Source organism: Antennarius striatus, chromosome 22, assembly GCF_040054535.1.
Source record: "Antennarius striatus isolate MH-2024 chromosome 22, ASM4005453v1, whole genome shotgun sequence".
Taxonomy (NCBI): domain Eukaryota; kingdom Metazoa; phylum Chordata; class Actinopteri; order Lophiiformes; family Antennariidae; genus Antennarius; species Antennarius striatus.
In genome coordinates, this window is record NC_090797.1 from 7,481,215 (window position 1) to 7,498,618 (window position 17,404).

General features: G+C 39.6%; 1 protein-coding gene across 1 annotated transcript; it reads right to left on the reverse strand.

The window, feature by feature from the left end:
• Positions 1 to 545: 545 nt before the first annotated feature.
• On the reverse strand, positions 546 to 11,773 carry mtpn (myotrophin). The gene is made up of 4 exons (XM_068306847.1): positions 11,405 to 11,773; positions 7,616 to 7,729; positions 6,995 to 7,078; positions 546 to 1,901 (listed from the first exon to the last, which is right to left on the reverse strand). The coding sequence occupies exons 1-4, from the start codon at positions 11,480 to 11,482 to the stop codon at positions 1,815 to 1,817; spliced, it is 363 nt and encodes a 120-aa protein (XP_068162948.1). The 5' UTR covers positions 11,483 to 11,773; the 3' UTR covers positions 546 to 1,814.
• Positions 11,774 to 17,404: the final 5,631 nt, after the last annotated feature.

The following is a 17,404-nucleotide window of genomic DNA, read 5'->3' on the forward strand; positions in this document are numbered from 1 at the left end:
ATCTGGAAAGTAAGATTTTAAAACACACAAATACAACAAAAGAGAGGAATTGAACTGTAGGTGGCCCATCTGGTGAACAAGGCCGCACAACAATCCTGTTGTTCTGGAACAGATTGTGGGGCAAACAATGCAGCAGCAACAGGTGCCGATTCACCAAAAAGATTCTGATTAGTCATTCTCTTGAATTTTGATTATGAAAGTACAATGCCCCAATTTTTGAGTAAAACTAAGTAGATTTAGAACGGTACAGTTTGAGGTGGTAGTAGAGCTGCAATAACTTAGTTTGTAGGGCTTTTTGAGTGCTAGGCCGTTACTGATCAATACTGATTAATATCCCAAGACTGTGAGAAAACGTTAACGGACACTTTGTCTCTCCTTGTGATAAAAGGTACATGACAGATGACACATTGTGAAAGCCTTTTGTTTATCATAGCATCATTCAATAGGATGTATAATTAAAAAACAAATGTTATTTTCTTGTTGCCACCAGACCTCAAGCGATTTGACATTTAGGCTGGTCAAATTAAGAATTCAAAGATCAGATGAGTTTTTTGTAATAAGTGTTTTTATTTGTTTTACAGACTTTTTGTCACAACAAATTCAGCAAGAGCATCGATTTCCTTTTGTTTGTTACATTGTAGTAATTAATTTCGAAGCAAACCAAGAGAAGAACAGCAACCATTTCATAGCAAAAAAGCAGAGGCTATTATGACATGCAGTAAATGAGACAAGGCTTCTTACCAAATCTGAGACAAGGGGAATACAAACAGTTTCCACCATTTAGTCTGAACTTTAACCCTTGTTTAACCATCAACCACAGCCCTCCGAAGACGGTCAACTACAAAATACACACAGAAGCTGCAAAAAATCAAACAAACGGGAGTTTCAGGCTGAAAACTTTCTCCAGGGATGAGGGAAGTGAACAAATTCCTAAATTACTTATTCTATCATGTTGCTAACATCGCTTTAAAAGGGATCCAGTAACATTTATTTTTTAAGTTTTTCTATCAGACTGCATGGCGATTGGTCAAAGAACACAGAATGTTTCAGCCTATGCATTACTAATGAAAAATGAATGGAAATACCATCTGATATGTACGTGATACGCCAGGTTTATTAAAGGAAACAAAAAAAACAAAACTAGGGGAAATCTGACTTTTGTACCTTCAAAGACTTTTCCTGATTTTTATTGGTGGGACAGCTTGAATCTCAAAATGAATCATTGTGGAGGTAAAGGCCACACACACACGAACACAATGAAAGGTTAATCTATATTTTATTGTGTATCCTCTCTTTTCAGTCTATCTGATATGGTACAGTATAGTTACTGTTAAAGCCCTCCATGAATGATACATATTTAAAGTTGCACAAAATGCTTACACATCAATGATCTATTACCTTTTGAGTTATTAACTTCTGTAAGAAAGTTCTGCAAATGATGCATGTATTTTAGCGCTAAGCTTTGCATTAACATTACAGAGTGATTTCTAGTCTGAGCAGTGTTCTATGATGTGGGTGTGACAGTGCCCCCCCCCCCGCCCCCGCCAGGTTTTTGATCATTAAGGGAGGCACAACTGTTAACTCTTTTAGTTAAATGGATAGAAATAAGAGTCAAAAAAAGAAAAGAAAATCCTGACAGACAAGATGACAACCCAACAAACAGACAAAGCAGTGTGAAGATAAAGGTTGACTGGAGTAGAGCGGGGAGTCTGTCTTCTACTGGAGATGAGGGGGAAGGTTGGGGGGGAGGCGCCACTGCATCCATCTGTCCGTCCGTTCACCCACCTGTCCGGCCACTTCCCACACTGTGCTTCTCACTTTAACAGAGCCTTTATGGCTTCGCTGTCAGTGCAGTCATAGGCGGTCCTGCCGTCCAATGCCTTGCATTTTTGGTCAGCTCCCTGCGGAGGAACAGGGGACGAGATTAAATATTCTGAGAAGAAGCAACGCTTCCTTACAGTACAGGGATGCCAACAGGAAAATATTTTTTTCAGCTGAACTACTAATGTTGAACCAATGATCGGGGATTCCGGGGGGAAGAAGTGGCTACGTCCTGTAATTTATTACAGGACGTAATATTTAGAGTGAAAATTATTGATTATAAAAAACCGAAACAAAATACAGATTTAAAATGAGCCAAAATATTTATTGAAATGCTTTTCTTAAATTAAGTTCAAGAATTGTTTTCTACCCAACATTTACAGTATTTATACTTCGGGATTGGAACTTCTAATTTGACAATTGCCAGTTTGTTTTCCTGTTTGCAGAGAATAAACTGCAAATTTGAGATTATTTTTGATAACCACAATAAAAATGTTACCTAACCCCCGTAAAATTTTCTTAATAGATTTAGAGGATTCACAAATGCAGAAATATGCTTCTGTGTTGGAATCTCTCCATGTTGTCCAACAAAGAGGAGTTATGAGTCTGTTGGTAATACAAAAAAGCAACAAATAGTTATTTCAAGGTTCTTTTCAAATGTCGAACATAAAATATGCTCTCAACAAGATTTTCCTCATCTCTACAGAGACGTCAATGAGACTGCAGTATCAATTAAATTCTGCTCTACATAGACTACCTTTAAAAAATATAATTATTTCTTTTTCCTCACTTCTTCTTGAAGAGGTGTACAATCTCATTTAAAATGTATTTTCCAAATGGAGATTTCTTTTTCCCCACTTAAAAGAATAGTTATGTGATTCCACTGTAAATCAATGAGACAGTTACACTGAAAATTTAATACTGTTGAATCCCAAGTGTGGAGTTAGAAGTCAAGTTTTTAATATAAAGTCAACTATATTTGATAGTTTAGTAAAGAAACTACATTTTAATACCTGATGAAGTTCCTGGAATCCGAAAAAAATGTTATATTTGGGTGGTCAACCGTGTTCATTGGCAAGTTAATAGATCTGCTTGCAGCCAGCAAACTGTTGGCACAACAGAGAGCATCCCTTGGCAAACATTTGCATGAAAAGCATTCAAGAAATCATGCCTTTATCTGAAAACCTTATTGAATAGTTATTTCTGTCACATTTATTTTCCTTCAACAGAATCAGTAATAACTTGACTGTCAGCCTGTTCTCTTCCAGAAAAGCTCATACAAAATACAAAGTCGCATGCCGAGCCAAATCCATTTGAGTTCTGAAGGATAACAGAATGAATGTGAAATCATTTGGATTACTAAGGATATAAAAACAAAGGCAAAAATGGGACAGGGGCGGTGGCAAAGTGCAAAGAAAACATAAATAATGGGCGACCCAAGAGTGGAGGGGCATGCAGTGGAAAGACGTCCCTTTTTTTTTTTGCCTGTCAACTTTTGCCTCCTAGAGAAGGGCTTACATAGGCAGAGGGAGTTTACTGTTGCGTGGAGGAGCAACCCAAATACCATGTGACTCTACAGATGCCCAGCAGCATGAGAAGGGTTGTCTGGGTACAAATTCTATGCAACAGGAGCAACAGAGCACATCCTCAACAAGACATTTATCCAGGCTCAGAGGGTAACCCCTTAGACATTCATCTGTAATTGGTGAGGAGATAAAGGACAAAGTAAAGAGAGAGTTTGCCGATTCATTCATATGGTTTACATTCCTAGGAAGCTTGTACTTGTCAAGATACAAAGTAATATTGCCATGTCTTGTAATTATGTACACCTAATATACTGTACATTGATATGAAACCTGAACATTCTTCTAATCTCATCAAGTTACATAGAAAAGTGTCAAAATTAAAGAATCAAATTGCCACCAGCTGTTTAAAGGAGGTGAGGAAAAAGCGCACCGAAATTCAGTGGTTATCTTAACTGCATTTATAATGTATTTGAACACACACAACGGCGTGATAGGGAAATTTCTGGGAAATTGTCACTGCTGTGTGAATGTCAAACTTACTCATGAAGCGTGTAGGGTGCTAATTCAGTGTATCTGATCTTGGCATAGGTGAAAGGATAGTACATATTCCTGTAGGAGAGCCTAAAACCCTCTACTCTGTAATGTTCTGAATTTCCTCACATGAAATTCCATCATATCCATGCATGGAAACACATGTTGCTCAACAAATATTGATAAAATACTTGTGGCATTATTCAACTTTTCCAATAGGCCTTGTAACTCATCATTGTGCTGACCACTTTAGTAAGACGAGGGTTGAAGGAAAAGTAGAAGGAAGTTGTCTTTGCCCCCTACCCTCCCACATTGCTCCAGCTCTAAGGAAGTCATTAGTAACTGATCCAGGATGATAACTGCTAACCTACACTGCTGGTAGGAAACAGCATTCTACATTTATCCAAACTTTTTCACCATCAAAACAGCTCTTTCTTGGAAAGGAATGAGACATACCTGACAAATCAAATTCCACATACATATTACAGTACATGTTGCCATTTCTAAGGGGGGATTTAATAATGAACATAACTATATATAAAATTTATTTTAGAGGGTCCACCACAGGCTGACACCCCTTATGGAAGTTTGTGGTACAGTTATAACAATGGTTCTGGACCATACTCCATGTCATCCCCAGTGAACATCCAGAAGAAACACTACACTCCTTATATTGATGAGATCCTCTAGACTTGAATGACGATCCCTCATGAACACCTAGATATCTAATCTTTATCCAATCTAAAAGCAGCTAGTGACAGAGAGACAGCCAAATGAATTAAAAAACAGAATCCAACGATGCCTCCAATAAAATGGGAAAGTATCCCGATCCTGGAAAACTATAACTTTATGGGTCACTAATACAATGCCATACCTTTAAAATTGTGCATTAAATTCATTAAGCCACAAGTGATTGTAAATTAGGTCTAACATGTATATGTTTCCAAATACTTAAGACAAACTTCATGTCCATCTTTAAACTAACTTTTGGACTGAGTATAGGTTGAACATTACTAATATGTAACATTTTATAAAATAAACATCTGTTACATCCAATACATAATTATATTAAAAGTTACACTTGAGACCAACATCTGAATTAACTCCCCGCTGGACATAAATAACACTTGTATATGTGATGAGCCTCTAGGAATGGTTGCCTGTCCATCCATTTTCTTGTAGACCAGACAATGGCAATCTTCTTGTTTGTTTACAGCTGCTTATTCCTGCTGTGGGTCACTGGTCTGCTGGAGCCTATTCCAGATTGATACAAGCGAGAGGCAGGGTATACTCTGGACAAGATGCCAGCTCATCATGGGGAATGATGATTGAAAAGGATTTTTTTTTAACCAAAGACTTGTATATCAAGGATAGCCAATGAGTGTAACTGACCAGCATCTGCAGCCTTGATAAGGATCTAATGACTTGGTCGCCTACTAAGGTTACGAAGGTCTTGGATAATTCATTGCCAATAGCAGCATAACATGCAGTCAGAGGGGTAAATGCCAACTCCCACGATGCAATGGGGAACGGAACCATTTTGTCTGCAAAAACAATGTCCGACAACAATTCCCTATTCTCAGTAGGCTCCTGTTATCCATTGCAATGTGGTGGCTGCGTTCCTGAAGCTGCTGCCAGACAAGACAGACATGTAGCAGCTGATGGTGTGGCTGAGGGACACCTATTCAACTAATGATAAGACGAGTAGCCATTCGGTCATGATCTGCTGGCAGAACGGCTCAGAGTGATGCATGATATTTTGGCTGCATTGTGGTTATTGAGTTGGTGCCAATCCTTCCTGGTGCTTAGTGGAGAGGAGCATGAACCCATTAGGAGAGTCCACCACCTTCCACCATAATCGCTATTCACTGATGAAGTCTTTAACAAGACTTACTGATTCAAGAGCTGAGGTGCATGTGGCACTGTTATTACTACAGCTGATGTCGACAGAAAAAGAAAGACAGTGAGTGTAATGGAAGTGTGCGTCTATAACAAAACACCACTTTCTCTGGATAGATTTCAAAAATCTGCTCCGAAGTGCAGCTAAAACGCTTGATTTTTAAAAAAAAAGTATGCCTGAATGGTGAATATGCAATTGTGAAGAGTGTGAGAAATGATTTCCATAATCTGCAGTGTGAGTTTAGTTGTAAATGCCCCCCACCCCTCCTCCCATTACTTTTGTCGAGCCAAGATGATGCCACCGTGAAACAATTCTGTAGAGGAGCATTCATTTAGCCTGCCTCATTTAGCCTGTCTGGCACACAGCTGCTCACTCTGCTCCTGAACATCGATTTCTCCTTTTCACATATACATATCACTTTGCAGTAGACTTCGGCTGTGAAGACGGCAAGCTATCCATCCATCCATCTACATGACATCATATCGTCCTAGAAATCGTAAACTCCTTTGTCACGAGCCTTGTTATGTTAACTTAAATTTATGAGATCATTACCATATTGTAATGGCACATGGGTGTTGATGGTGTACAAGAAGCACTTGAAGGATGAGGTGAAAAACAAGGACATGTCATTATCTCCTGTTACTTTCACTGTGCTGAGAAACATTTTTTGCAGTGCTATTTGGCTCATTTGGACTGTGCTGGAACACAGAGTAGAAGATCTGTCGCCTGTATATGACTAACCTTCGTGTAATTCTGAAGAGGCGGCACTCACTTTCAAAAAGAAAAGCTGCATCACCTACAAATCACTTCATGACTAGGTACCGTTTCTCTCCTCACAGCTCTGACTCCACACACCCTGTTGCATCTGACTGAGGGAGCCGTTAAGGAAGTGAGCTGTGGGAAGTGTGGAAGGTGGAGGTGGAAGGATGTGACTGAAATGTATTAATGTAGGTGAAGCTGAAGCCTGTGCACCTATGAATGAAACCGTAATTGAACAGCAGCAGTACTGTGTGGTAAACTAAACATTCCAGCACAGGCTCCACGGAATTGCCCTAAAAGGACTTTTGTTCAGCAGGTTACCTCATCAGCACTCATGGTTTACATGAAACCTGTAACATACCAGTATGTACTTAGATGTATATGAAGAGATTTTTGTTACTTCTGTGTGTGTGGATGCAGAATTATCTGATGCGCATCTTCAAACCAATGTACCAACCTTTTCAACCAGATACTGGACGCAGGAGAAGTGGTTCTCCATACAGGCAACCATCAGTGGCGTATACCCGAATTCATCTTGAATCTGTAGGGGTAGCAAACAGAAAGGAGAAGAGTGGGTGAACATTAAAAAAAAAGCAGATGATAGTTATAGAAAAAAATGTGTGTACATTTATCTTCAGATCACAGGTGCAGCAGCTATAATCCAACACAAGGGCAAACATCATCCTTTTATCAGACATAATTAAGATGACGAACACAGAGATGGGCTTTACTACTCTCTTATCGTATTAAAATATAAAAGATAGAAATCACAAGACTTATATTTTGGATGGGTCAGTACCCTCTTAACAGATACTAATCAATCTACAACATTGGCACCTTTAGGTTGGTGTTGACAGGGCAAATCAGGCAGTGAAAGTCTGACTTATTGAGATGGACAACAGCTGAAATTGTGACTACAGTTTAAATCAAGCTGATGCCATATCAAGCAGGGCAACCATTGACTTAGACTACAGTACTTATTTTTCAAGCATTTTGATTTTGATAGCATTACAGTCTTGCACAACAGACAAATTAACAGAAACAGAATGTGTTGGAAGCTGTTTGTGGTGACTCTTACATTGATATCTGCCCCCATAGAAAAGAGAAGATCAATAATATTTCTATGACCAAAGTCTGCAGCAAAATGTAACGGCCTTCTCCCTTTGGTCAGGGAATGGTTGACATCAGCACCCTGTGAATTAGAAAAACAACATTAACAGGGCTGAAAACCACATTGAAGTCCAGAGGCTAATAATTAAAAGGATCACTAGCACTAGGTGGTACATGGGCTTTTAAAGATATATTTAAAGAAATGTGTGACAAAACACTATCTAAATTGCTGTGGTTCAAATTGTTAAACCAACCCCTTTCTATTATCTCTAAATTCTCCAACATGAGTAGACCTTTTCATTTTAGACAGTGTTACCCCTAGCATAGAGCAGCAGCCTTCCACGCCAGCCTGACGCTAATAGCAATGTAAATTGCTGCTCTGTTGCTGAGGGGAGGAAAGCTGCCTTCACCCCGATCATTGGTGACACAAAATAGTTGCTTTCATATTGTACAGTTTAAGTTATGTAATTAAAGACTTGTATTAAATATGACTCCATTAACTTTAGATTCTGGTTGACATTTCCGGTTATATTTTGATTAATCATCTCAACATGTCATCTTCATGGTAGTCCCTCATTTACAAAGACATCTGAAAAATCAGTCTTCACCTTCATTTGTCAAGAAAAAGTCTAAGTGGTGATTGTTTTTGTTGTTTTTTTATATATTGAATTCTCTGCAGAGAAATTAATAGTTAGTACACAAGCATATATATATATTAGTGTGTATAGGCTCTGAACACACAAACACACACACACAGGGGGCCTGTACGCATGCAGGGGGAGGTAGAGTGGCTGGCAGCCCCTCCATGGTGCACCCAAATGAGCAACTTGTAAGGGGGACGGCACCTTGCTCAAGGGCGCCTCAGCAGTGCTCCGGAGGTGAGCTGACACCTCCCACTGTTAGCTCACATTCCGGTTGTTTTTGGGCGGGAGCGGGAATTGAACCGCCGATCTTATAACATTGGACGACCAGCTCTACCACTGAGACACTGTCACCCCAAGAAGCGACGTGTTATGTATTTTTATGAGATATCCAGTCATCTCTTGTGCATACACTATAAAAGATTTACACAAGAGAACACAGGGATATAATTAGTTGAAAAGCCATGAAGACTAGATCTAGGCTATACATTTGTTAACACAAGAACCTTACATGACGACACCTGATGTAGGACGACAGAGCTAGGACGGTTATCTGGCTGCTTGGGGAAAACTTGAAACAAATCTAATAAAGCTGAGATTCAAATCAAAGGAGGGAGTGGGAAAAATGTACAACTGAGAGATAAGGTGTATTTTTATCTTTCACTGACAGCATTAGGTGTAGGCTAAAAATATAGTTATAAAAATACAATAATAGAGTACAGTATCTTAAATATTGTACAAACTTGGATCATAATCTTACATAATCATTAACTGAGACTATTAACTAAAACTGTTTTCATAGATGGCTGTGGTCTAAATGTCTACAATCTAGTCTAGGGCCTGCTGGTGTGCTGTGTTGATGTCCATCTGAGGAACAATTACAACTAATCCGACTGAATACAGTTGTGATGATGGATATCACCTCTTCTAATAGCATTTAAGACTTTTCTTCAGTGTCTACAGCTGCAATGGTTGATAACATTTCTACAACCACCACCACCCCCCCCCCAAATCAAGGGATTAAAAATTGAATTGTTTACACCCAGGCCAAGTGGAGATAATGAAATTGTTATCAGTTACATTAGGAGAGGGTATGAGAAAACCTTGTGAAACAAAACCCCCCCCCAAAACATCGTTATTAGAAGTGAAAAGTCCAAGTTTGGCAGTAATGTAGTTTTTTTTTCTCTCTAGTTCTCCTATCTATGTTTCTGGCAAGTACCCACTGCTTTTTTGAGGTTTTTGAAATCTCCCAGTGGTCAAAATGTCTCATGTGCCTTTTCTCCAAGATTTCTGTTCTGCACTGTTACTATACATTTATTATGTTAACAGCCTAAAAATACATTTATTTATCTCCTTAATTTAACCAGGAATTCCCATAGAGACTACGAAACTGTTTCACATGACAGACCTGACCAAGGAGGCAAAGGCAGAAAAACAGGTACAATATACATAAGTGAAGTACAAAACAGTAAAAAGATTAAAACAGCAGAGTGACAGGTATTCAAGGACAATGGCCTCTAAGGAAAAAGTGACATTCCTCTTCTACTGCCTTCTTTTTGATCCTCTTAAAATCATTAAAGGATATGAGTGTGATACATAATGTTCCACAAAATCAGAACACATGTAAAAAAAAATTCTTGCAGCTAGTATTTACTGGCATGCCATAATAAAAATGTATCCATTAAACTTATTAATCTCCCATAATTATCCACTCTAGTTTTAGTTAGTCACATATGTATATGTGTATGCATACACACACATCCTGTAGGCATGCAGATGAGAGACAGGATGGTGGGCAGCTCCGTCATGGTGCGCTCCCAATGAGCAACTTGTAAAGCGGACGGTGCCTTGCTCAAGGGCACCTCGGCAGTGCTCAGGAGGTGAACTGGCACCTCTCCACTGCCAGTTCACACACATAAATCAGTGGTTCATTTACTAACATGGCATGGTTTGCAACAAAACCTAGGTGGGTGGCGTGTGTACAGGGAACATCCAAATAGACGGCAGAACTCTCGTGTCCACAGCAGAACATTCCCCAATGCATCATACGGTCTATGCAGGCTTGTCTGATTCCCGTAGTGCAGCAATGGTGTCACGTGATCTCCAGGTAAATGACACACACACACACACACATGCTCTCCTCCTGATACAAAACTAAATGTGATTCATCAGACCAGGCCACCTTCTTCTTCATAGTCAAAGGACCTAGTGGAATGTAAATAAAATTTTATTTTTTACTTACTTTTCGGTAAGAGCTCAAATATAATCACAAGAAGAAAAAAAACCTAAATGAAAAATGGTTGTTGTTTAATTTTTTTGAGGTAATCTGACTACAAAATAAAAGCGTCAAATGTGGTGGGAGGAGCCTCATCCAACCAGCCTGCCACCAATGAGACCGTTCTCTATTCGGAGAACGCTGAACATTCTTTCCTATTCTATTCTACACCGACAATCCCAAGATTAGAATTTGATGCTATTGTTTGGTGCCAGATAATCACATCCGCTTTTCAAAAACAAATAAATGAACAAATACACTAGTCTCTTACTTGTGGTTAAATATATATTCATGACAAAAATAAAATCCTTTCCCTAAACTTTACTCATTTATTCTATTTCTATTTTGTCTATTGCGTTAAAAAAGAAAAAATAACTCGATTTTTTTTTGTAATGAATCGGAAAATTGAATAACAAACAGATGCAAACACTGTACTAGCTTACCAACAGGTTGCTTTCTGTGGGCATAGACGACAGCTGGCTAAAGCTAACCATAGGCTAGCAAAACTACTCATCCCACTGTCAAAGTGGCCATCCGAGAAGGAACGTACCAGAACAATGATAACGACTTCCGTGAACACACGGGGCCCTGGTATTGTTAGGAGACCACTGACTAAGGTATTATTGGGATAAGATTAGCGCTCAATATCGTTGCCTATGCTAACTCCGCGTTGAATTTTCAGAGGTATTAAAATCCACATTATAATAGCCATCTATTGTTAGCTAACACGTAGCCAGCTGCTAACCTACCTGCTAGTCACATCAGCAAAGCAAACGCTGCATATACAATTGTTGCACACGGCTAATTGAACATAAAAGCAGTCCAATTCCGGACGTCTTACCATTTTCAAATGATCTCTGACCTCGTCATCCATTCCATTCGTCAATGACCACTGAAAATCTGTGTTCGCGTCACCCATTTTCTTGTATTTGTGCCGGTGTTGCTCTCTTATTCGATATTAGACCGCAGGGCAGTTGTCGCCTTATAGGCAAAGTTAGCTAGCGAGCGTAGGGAAACTCTTCCTGTCGTAGCGATTCGTACTTTCGCAAAACGCGACTGGAAACAAGGTCGTTTTAATATCAGAGAACGCAATTTTAGCTTTATTTGCCGTGGATTGGGACCTGTCGATGATCGACAGGTAAAAACAACCTTAAAAGAAGTTATGAAAGGCAAAGTAGGTAGGGAGATCCGCCTATCTGTAACCAGGAAGTGTTTCCGATGGTGTTACCCGGAAGTTACTTTTTAAAGAAGTCTACGTTTTACGTTGAATGGATTTACGTTCACGTTACTTTTATATAGTCTTATTTTAAATCTTGCTTCATAGTCAAACCATTTACTTTCAGTTTCATATAATTAGTGATAATTAAATGATTACGCAAAATAATAGTGACTCATTGTTTGCAGCTTCACTCACGTAGAAACGGACAAGTGCTTAACTTCAAATGATTCGTGACTCATTTTTGGATTAAATAGACAAAATAACAATAAACTAAGCTCTTTATGACCGATTATCAGTTATCTCTCCACTGTGCACCATATTACCACCCCGGAGAAACATACCAAATAATAATAATAATTTTAAAAAATGAAATGATAAACATAGCAAGAAAATAGGCAGATTGATGGACGAATAAAGAAAATAATAGCTCACATGTTAATTCCCCATGCAGTTAAGAATAAATATATATTTTTAATAGCATGGAAATTTACTGTGTCATGACGTTTGCTCTGTACCAATAATAGCATCATCAAGGTCTCAAGGTTTTTGTGACCACATTTATGATGGATTTAGTCAACCAGCTAGGATGGGTATGTCTATTAAACTTATTGCAAGGAATGATGGGAGATACAATCACACTCTGCACCAGTGTTTGTTCAGAGCCGGGCAGCAATCTAAGCAGGGATGCCTATACATCCCTCTCCCCAGGCACATCAACTACCTCCTTCTTGGGGATCCCAGGGGGTTTCCGGGCCAGCCGAGAGACATGGTCTCTCCAGCGTGTTCTAGGTCTTCCTCGAGGCCTCTTCCCGATTGGACATGCCCGGAACACCTCCCCAGGGAGGTGTCCAAGGGGAATCCGAAATAGATGTCCGAGCTACCTCAGCTGGCTCCGCTGGATATGGAGAAGGAGCGGCTCTACTCCAAGTGTAGGGGAAGGTGCAATGTGGATTGGGTGGCAGTCGAACCAATCCCTGGACAAAGAAATTATAACACTATCATTAGTTGAAATCATCAGTCACTTGGATAACTTATGTCCCCAGTGGAAGTAGAGAGCAATAAAGGACACATTGTTGAGGAAATTCATTACGACGCTATGACAGGGATAAATATGCTGCTCAAGGGATTCAAGACTTACCAATACTATTGCCTTCTTGTGTAACTGCTTGACAGCTACCCTCCTGCCGACACCGCCCGGCGGTCTTTCAGAGATGCACTTTATAGTGCAAATTCACCAGAGAGGGCAGCACAAACAGAGGTATTAAAATTGTTTATGCGATAGTAATAAACTGTTTTACAAGTGCATGTTTTAGATTTTACACTCAAATGGTAATGACACGATTTTACTGCTCATGTTTCCATGGGTTGCTATGGTAATGTGACATTTACAGTATGATTGAAATGACACTGAAACCATCTAATCATAGCTTCATATGATATGTGCCTTACATCAATCACAGCCCAGCTGCCCATGCCTGCAATAATTATGTCTGCATATAATGTTCGTTATCATCGTAGTTATAGCTTTAGAATATGATTACATGGTATTAAACATGATATTTTACTAGTCAAAGTTTAAATTTCACCTTTAGACCACACGTGTGCAATTTAGACGTGTGAACTCCTATGGCAGAAATTGTCCCCTCTAATATGGGGGAATGGCACTTTTTTTTTTCAGTGAGTATATTTGGACACCAGAGAGAACATCTTCTCTCTGTCAGAAATGTTAAAGTAATTCTCTTCCTAGGCCTCACAGTAAGACACCTCCAGTTTCAATCTATTAGCTTCACTATGAAACTGTGTCCATCAAAAAGTCCAGACAAGGCCCACATAAAATTTGCTGTCCAAAACAAATTCATGAGGATATTATTCATTTAATAGTGCAGATATAACTCACTATGACTTGTTATATGTTACTTAAATAAAGTACATGATTAACCTGCATAACCTGATCACAACCTGAGTGGGGATTCAGTTTTTTAGAGCCAACTTACAGAAAGATTGACTTTGTCTAACTTCCTCGTTTACTTGCCTGTCCGAACACTGACATTAGTTGCACGCTTTGCCAATTGAAATTGAAATTGTGAACTGTGGAAAAAAATTGAAGATTAAATTTTACCATTTTGAAAATTGCAACATAATTTTAGCTGGATAATTACTTTTAAAATGGGACTGGATAATAGCTGCATCATTGGGCATATATTGCACATAAAGTGAAAACAAATATATTAAATGAATTAGATCAAGATATCTTGGGCCAAGTCAGAGTCTATAGCTTGATTGCTTTTGCCTTCAACATATATTTTTATTTTTCACTTGGAACTTGTTGCTAAGATTTTACATTTCAGATGTAACAGCACAATCACCAGACTGGGAGGTGACAGCAATGATTTAACACCCAGCAAAACCCCTCTCATGACTGAATTAGACCTCCAACCTCTCAATCACAGCTGGCCTCTTGTGCTCAGATATTACACATGCAGAATATATCAGTTCTAAATTGGAATGCATAATGAGTCAGAGGCTGAGCGTCATCTGTTCTTTTCAGTTTAACTATTTGAAACTTTTGACGATGAGAGTGCAGCCACAATATCATCTTCAGATTACCACCGCTATATCCGCCGCAGCGGGTCACAGGGAGCCGGAGCCTATCTCGGCGGCATAGGGCGTGAGGCGGGGGACACTCCGGGTACGACGCCAGTGCACCGCGGAGCCACACACAAAGATATACAACCATGCACACACACACTCATTCCTACGGGCAATTTGGAACGGCCAATCAACCTGAAGCGCATGTTTTTTGAGGTGGAAGCCGGAGAACCCACAATATTTTAATGAATTTATAGAGTGGGAACAAAAAAAAAGCCGTCTGAAAAAGTAATAAAGGGCAACTGCAGGAGGTTATGTTGTGTTTTGAGAGCAGAGGGAACATTAGTAGTAAATAATTTTCCATCCAATAGACCAATAAGCTATGGAGTGCAATCTCAAGAGAAATTAAACTTCTCTTGATGCCTGCAATGCAGAAACAAAAAAGAAATATTACATGATGAGACAATGGACAGTCATGCCAGAAAGATGATAACATAATCATTGAGGGTCATGTAATTGGAGACACCCGCACTTTAGACTTAATGTTGAAAAGCAACCCTGTCACGCACTTGCTGTTTTATGACACAGGATATAAACATTCCAGCTGTGATGAAATGGTTTTGAAGCCAAGGTGAAGCCCTTTGGCTCTTGTCTTTATCAAATAGAAAACCTCTAATAGCCAATCATCTATATCCTGCTAGGCATACACGTGACCTCATCTATCTGTGGCTGACTCACCTTTATTAAAGAGAACAGTCTGCATTGCCTCAGTGGGCAGATGGCCGCTGCTTCCTGTGATTCCACACGCTGCCTCCCTCTACAGGTCATGCTGTAGACACTACCTCCCATAAAGGAAGCGTGGGCATGAGGAAATAAGCAAGGCACCTGTCTTGAAACAGAGGCAGAGTGAATGTGAACCACATTCGTACCTTCCTAACAGTCACTGTGAGCGTGGGCCTTGAGATGCAAAGACATTCCAGTCCAAGAAATGTTCTCTGTCTCTCCAAGAAAATGGATCGAAAACTTAAAATTTTCTTCCATGGACCCTGAGATGAAGTTGCTGACTGGAGACCAGGATCATCACTGTTATTCTTGAATGCTTATAACTACTAATTAATGAAGCTAAAGACCATGAATGTCCGTTGTTCACCTATATCACCTTCCATCATCCTGCCCTCACTCCCATTAGGCAGTGTGCTATCCCATCATCCATCACTCAGAGGTGCGCTGCAACGCCGGCTGCTTCTGATCATCCCTGAGTAGTCTTGACTAGGGGCCTGTGCTTTCTGTTGTAGATGTGAGCCCTGATAGGATGTGACAACTTTATTAGGCACAAATCAGGAGGCCACATTTTCATTCTCTGCTGGATGTGTGAGCGATGTACGCCCCGAGCTGTGGTTTTCGTCACGGGTGGGATTCTTTCTCTTTTTATCTACCTCTTTTTATTCAGAGCCTCGGGGCTCCTTCCTTAGACATAATCAGCCCCCTTCCTACCCCTCTCCTTCCCTCCGCCCCTGCTCGACCATCTATCAGAAAACCCTTTAGGGGACGTATCGTAGCTCAAAGAGTGTGGTGCTGTCGTTGGAGAATAGCATCAAGCCTGTCACAAAAATGACCACATGCCACTGACCATTGGTAGCTCAGAGTCACAGCCAATCACATGACATAGCTCTTCAACCCACCCACACCACATGACATTCGAAAAGCCAGCTGTAGGTGTTCATCATAAAGTTCTTTTTAACTCGTAATAAATCCTTTTGACTGTCATGGATCGGGGGTAATAAATTTGGAGGTGCTGAAAATATGATGGGCCTTAGTGGTAATAAATGAGTTCAAGGATAAATAATGATTTTCCATTTCAGCAGTATATTCCATTTATGTCAGGTAAGATTATTTATTTCAGCAAGATAGAGGAAGGAGAAATCCCCTCGTCAGTGTGTCACAGCGGCAGCTTTACGCAGAGGGAATCCTGAGGAGATTAATGTGGGCTTGTTCTCAAAGCTCCTCACTTGAGAGCAAAAGGGAAATCATCCAATTTTTAAGGGAAAGTTTAAGTAAAATCAACAGCATTACTGAGACGGAGGGAGGGCAAAAAGGATTTGGAGCATAACACTTTCTGCACTTCAGCGGCATTCACTTCGACTTTGTCAACAGTCCATCCCTCAGGGGGAGATCAGGAATGAAACATGCAAGGAAAGAATACATGGACAGTTTCTGTAAGTCCTTACTTATCTTTGCATATATATTGAAATGGATGTGGATTGTCTCAAATCAAAGTGATAATTCCTTTTACAGTTTGAGGGAAGGCTCTATTTTTAGATCTATACTGACTGGTTGATCTTGGGTCAAGTTAAAAAACAAAAGAATGCAGATGTTTTCCAATTTAATCTCCAGTGAATCTCATGAGAGACATTGACTAAACACTTCTGGGGTTTATAATGACTAAAAATTTCCCACCTTAAAATATCTGGCTGTGCTTGCATATTTCTTAAGGTAAACTTTTTCATTTATCAGATTTTTCATTTGGTGATGGGAACTAAATACCTCAAATTCTAAAAGTAACCAGTCATTCATGCTTCCTGCAGCCAGTAATGACAGCTCTCCGTATTGTTAATGTGTCACTGTAGTTTTGTGAATGACTTAGAAATAATACAAACACTGAGTACGTGACTGGTGTCAAACTTTAGTGACATTTTACGTTCAGCTCTTGTTTCTGTTTTCAAATAGATGCTCAATTTAGACAATAGGAAAAGTCATAGCACCGGATATATTCATTCTCCCACAGAGAAAATTAAAAACAGCTTTATCTCTAAAAATATTAAAGAAAGTGCAGGATTTAATAGCTTTCCTTATCTGATCATTACATCAGGAATGCTGAAGGTTCAAACTTTCAATCTTTTGTCACACTCGACCTTTCATTCTGCTCAGTTCTCATTGTACAAAGTGACCCATTACTGCTGATTCAGCAATAACTTTTCAGGTGATGAGGGCACAATGGAAGCAATGAAATGTATATTATCAGTAAATATGGAT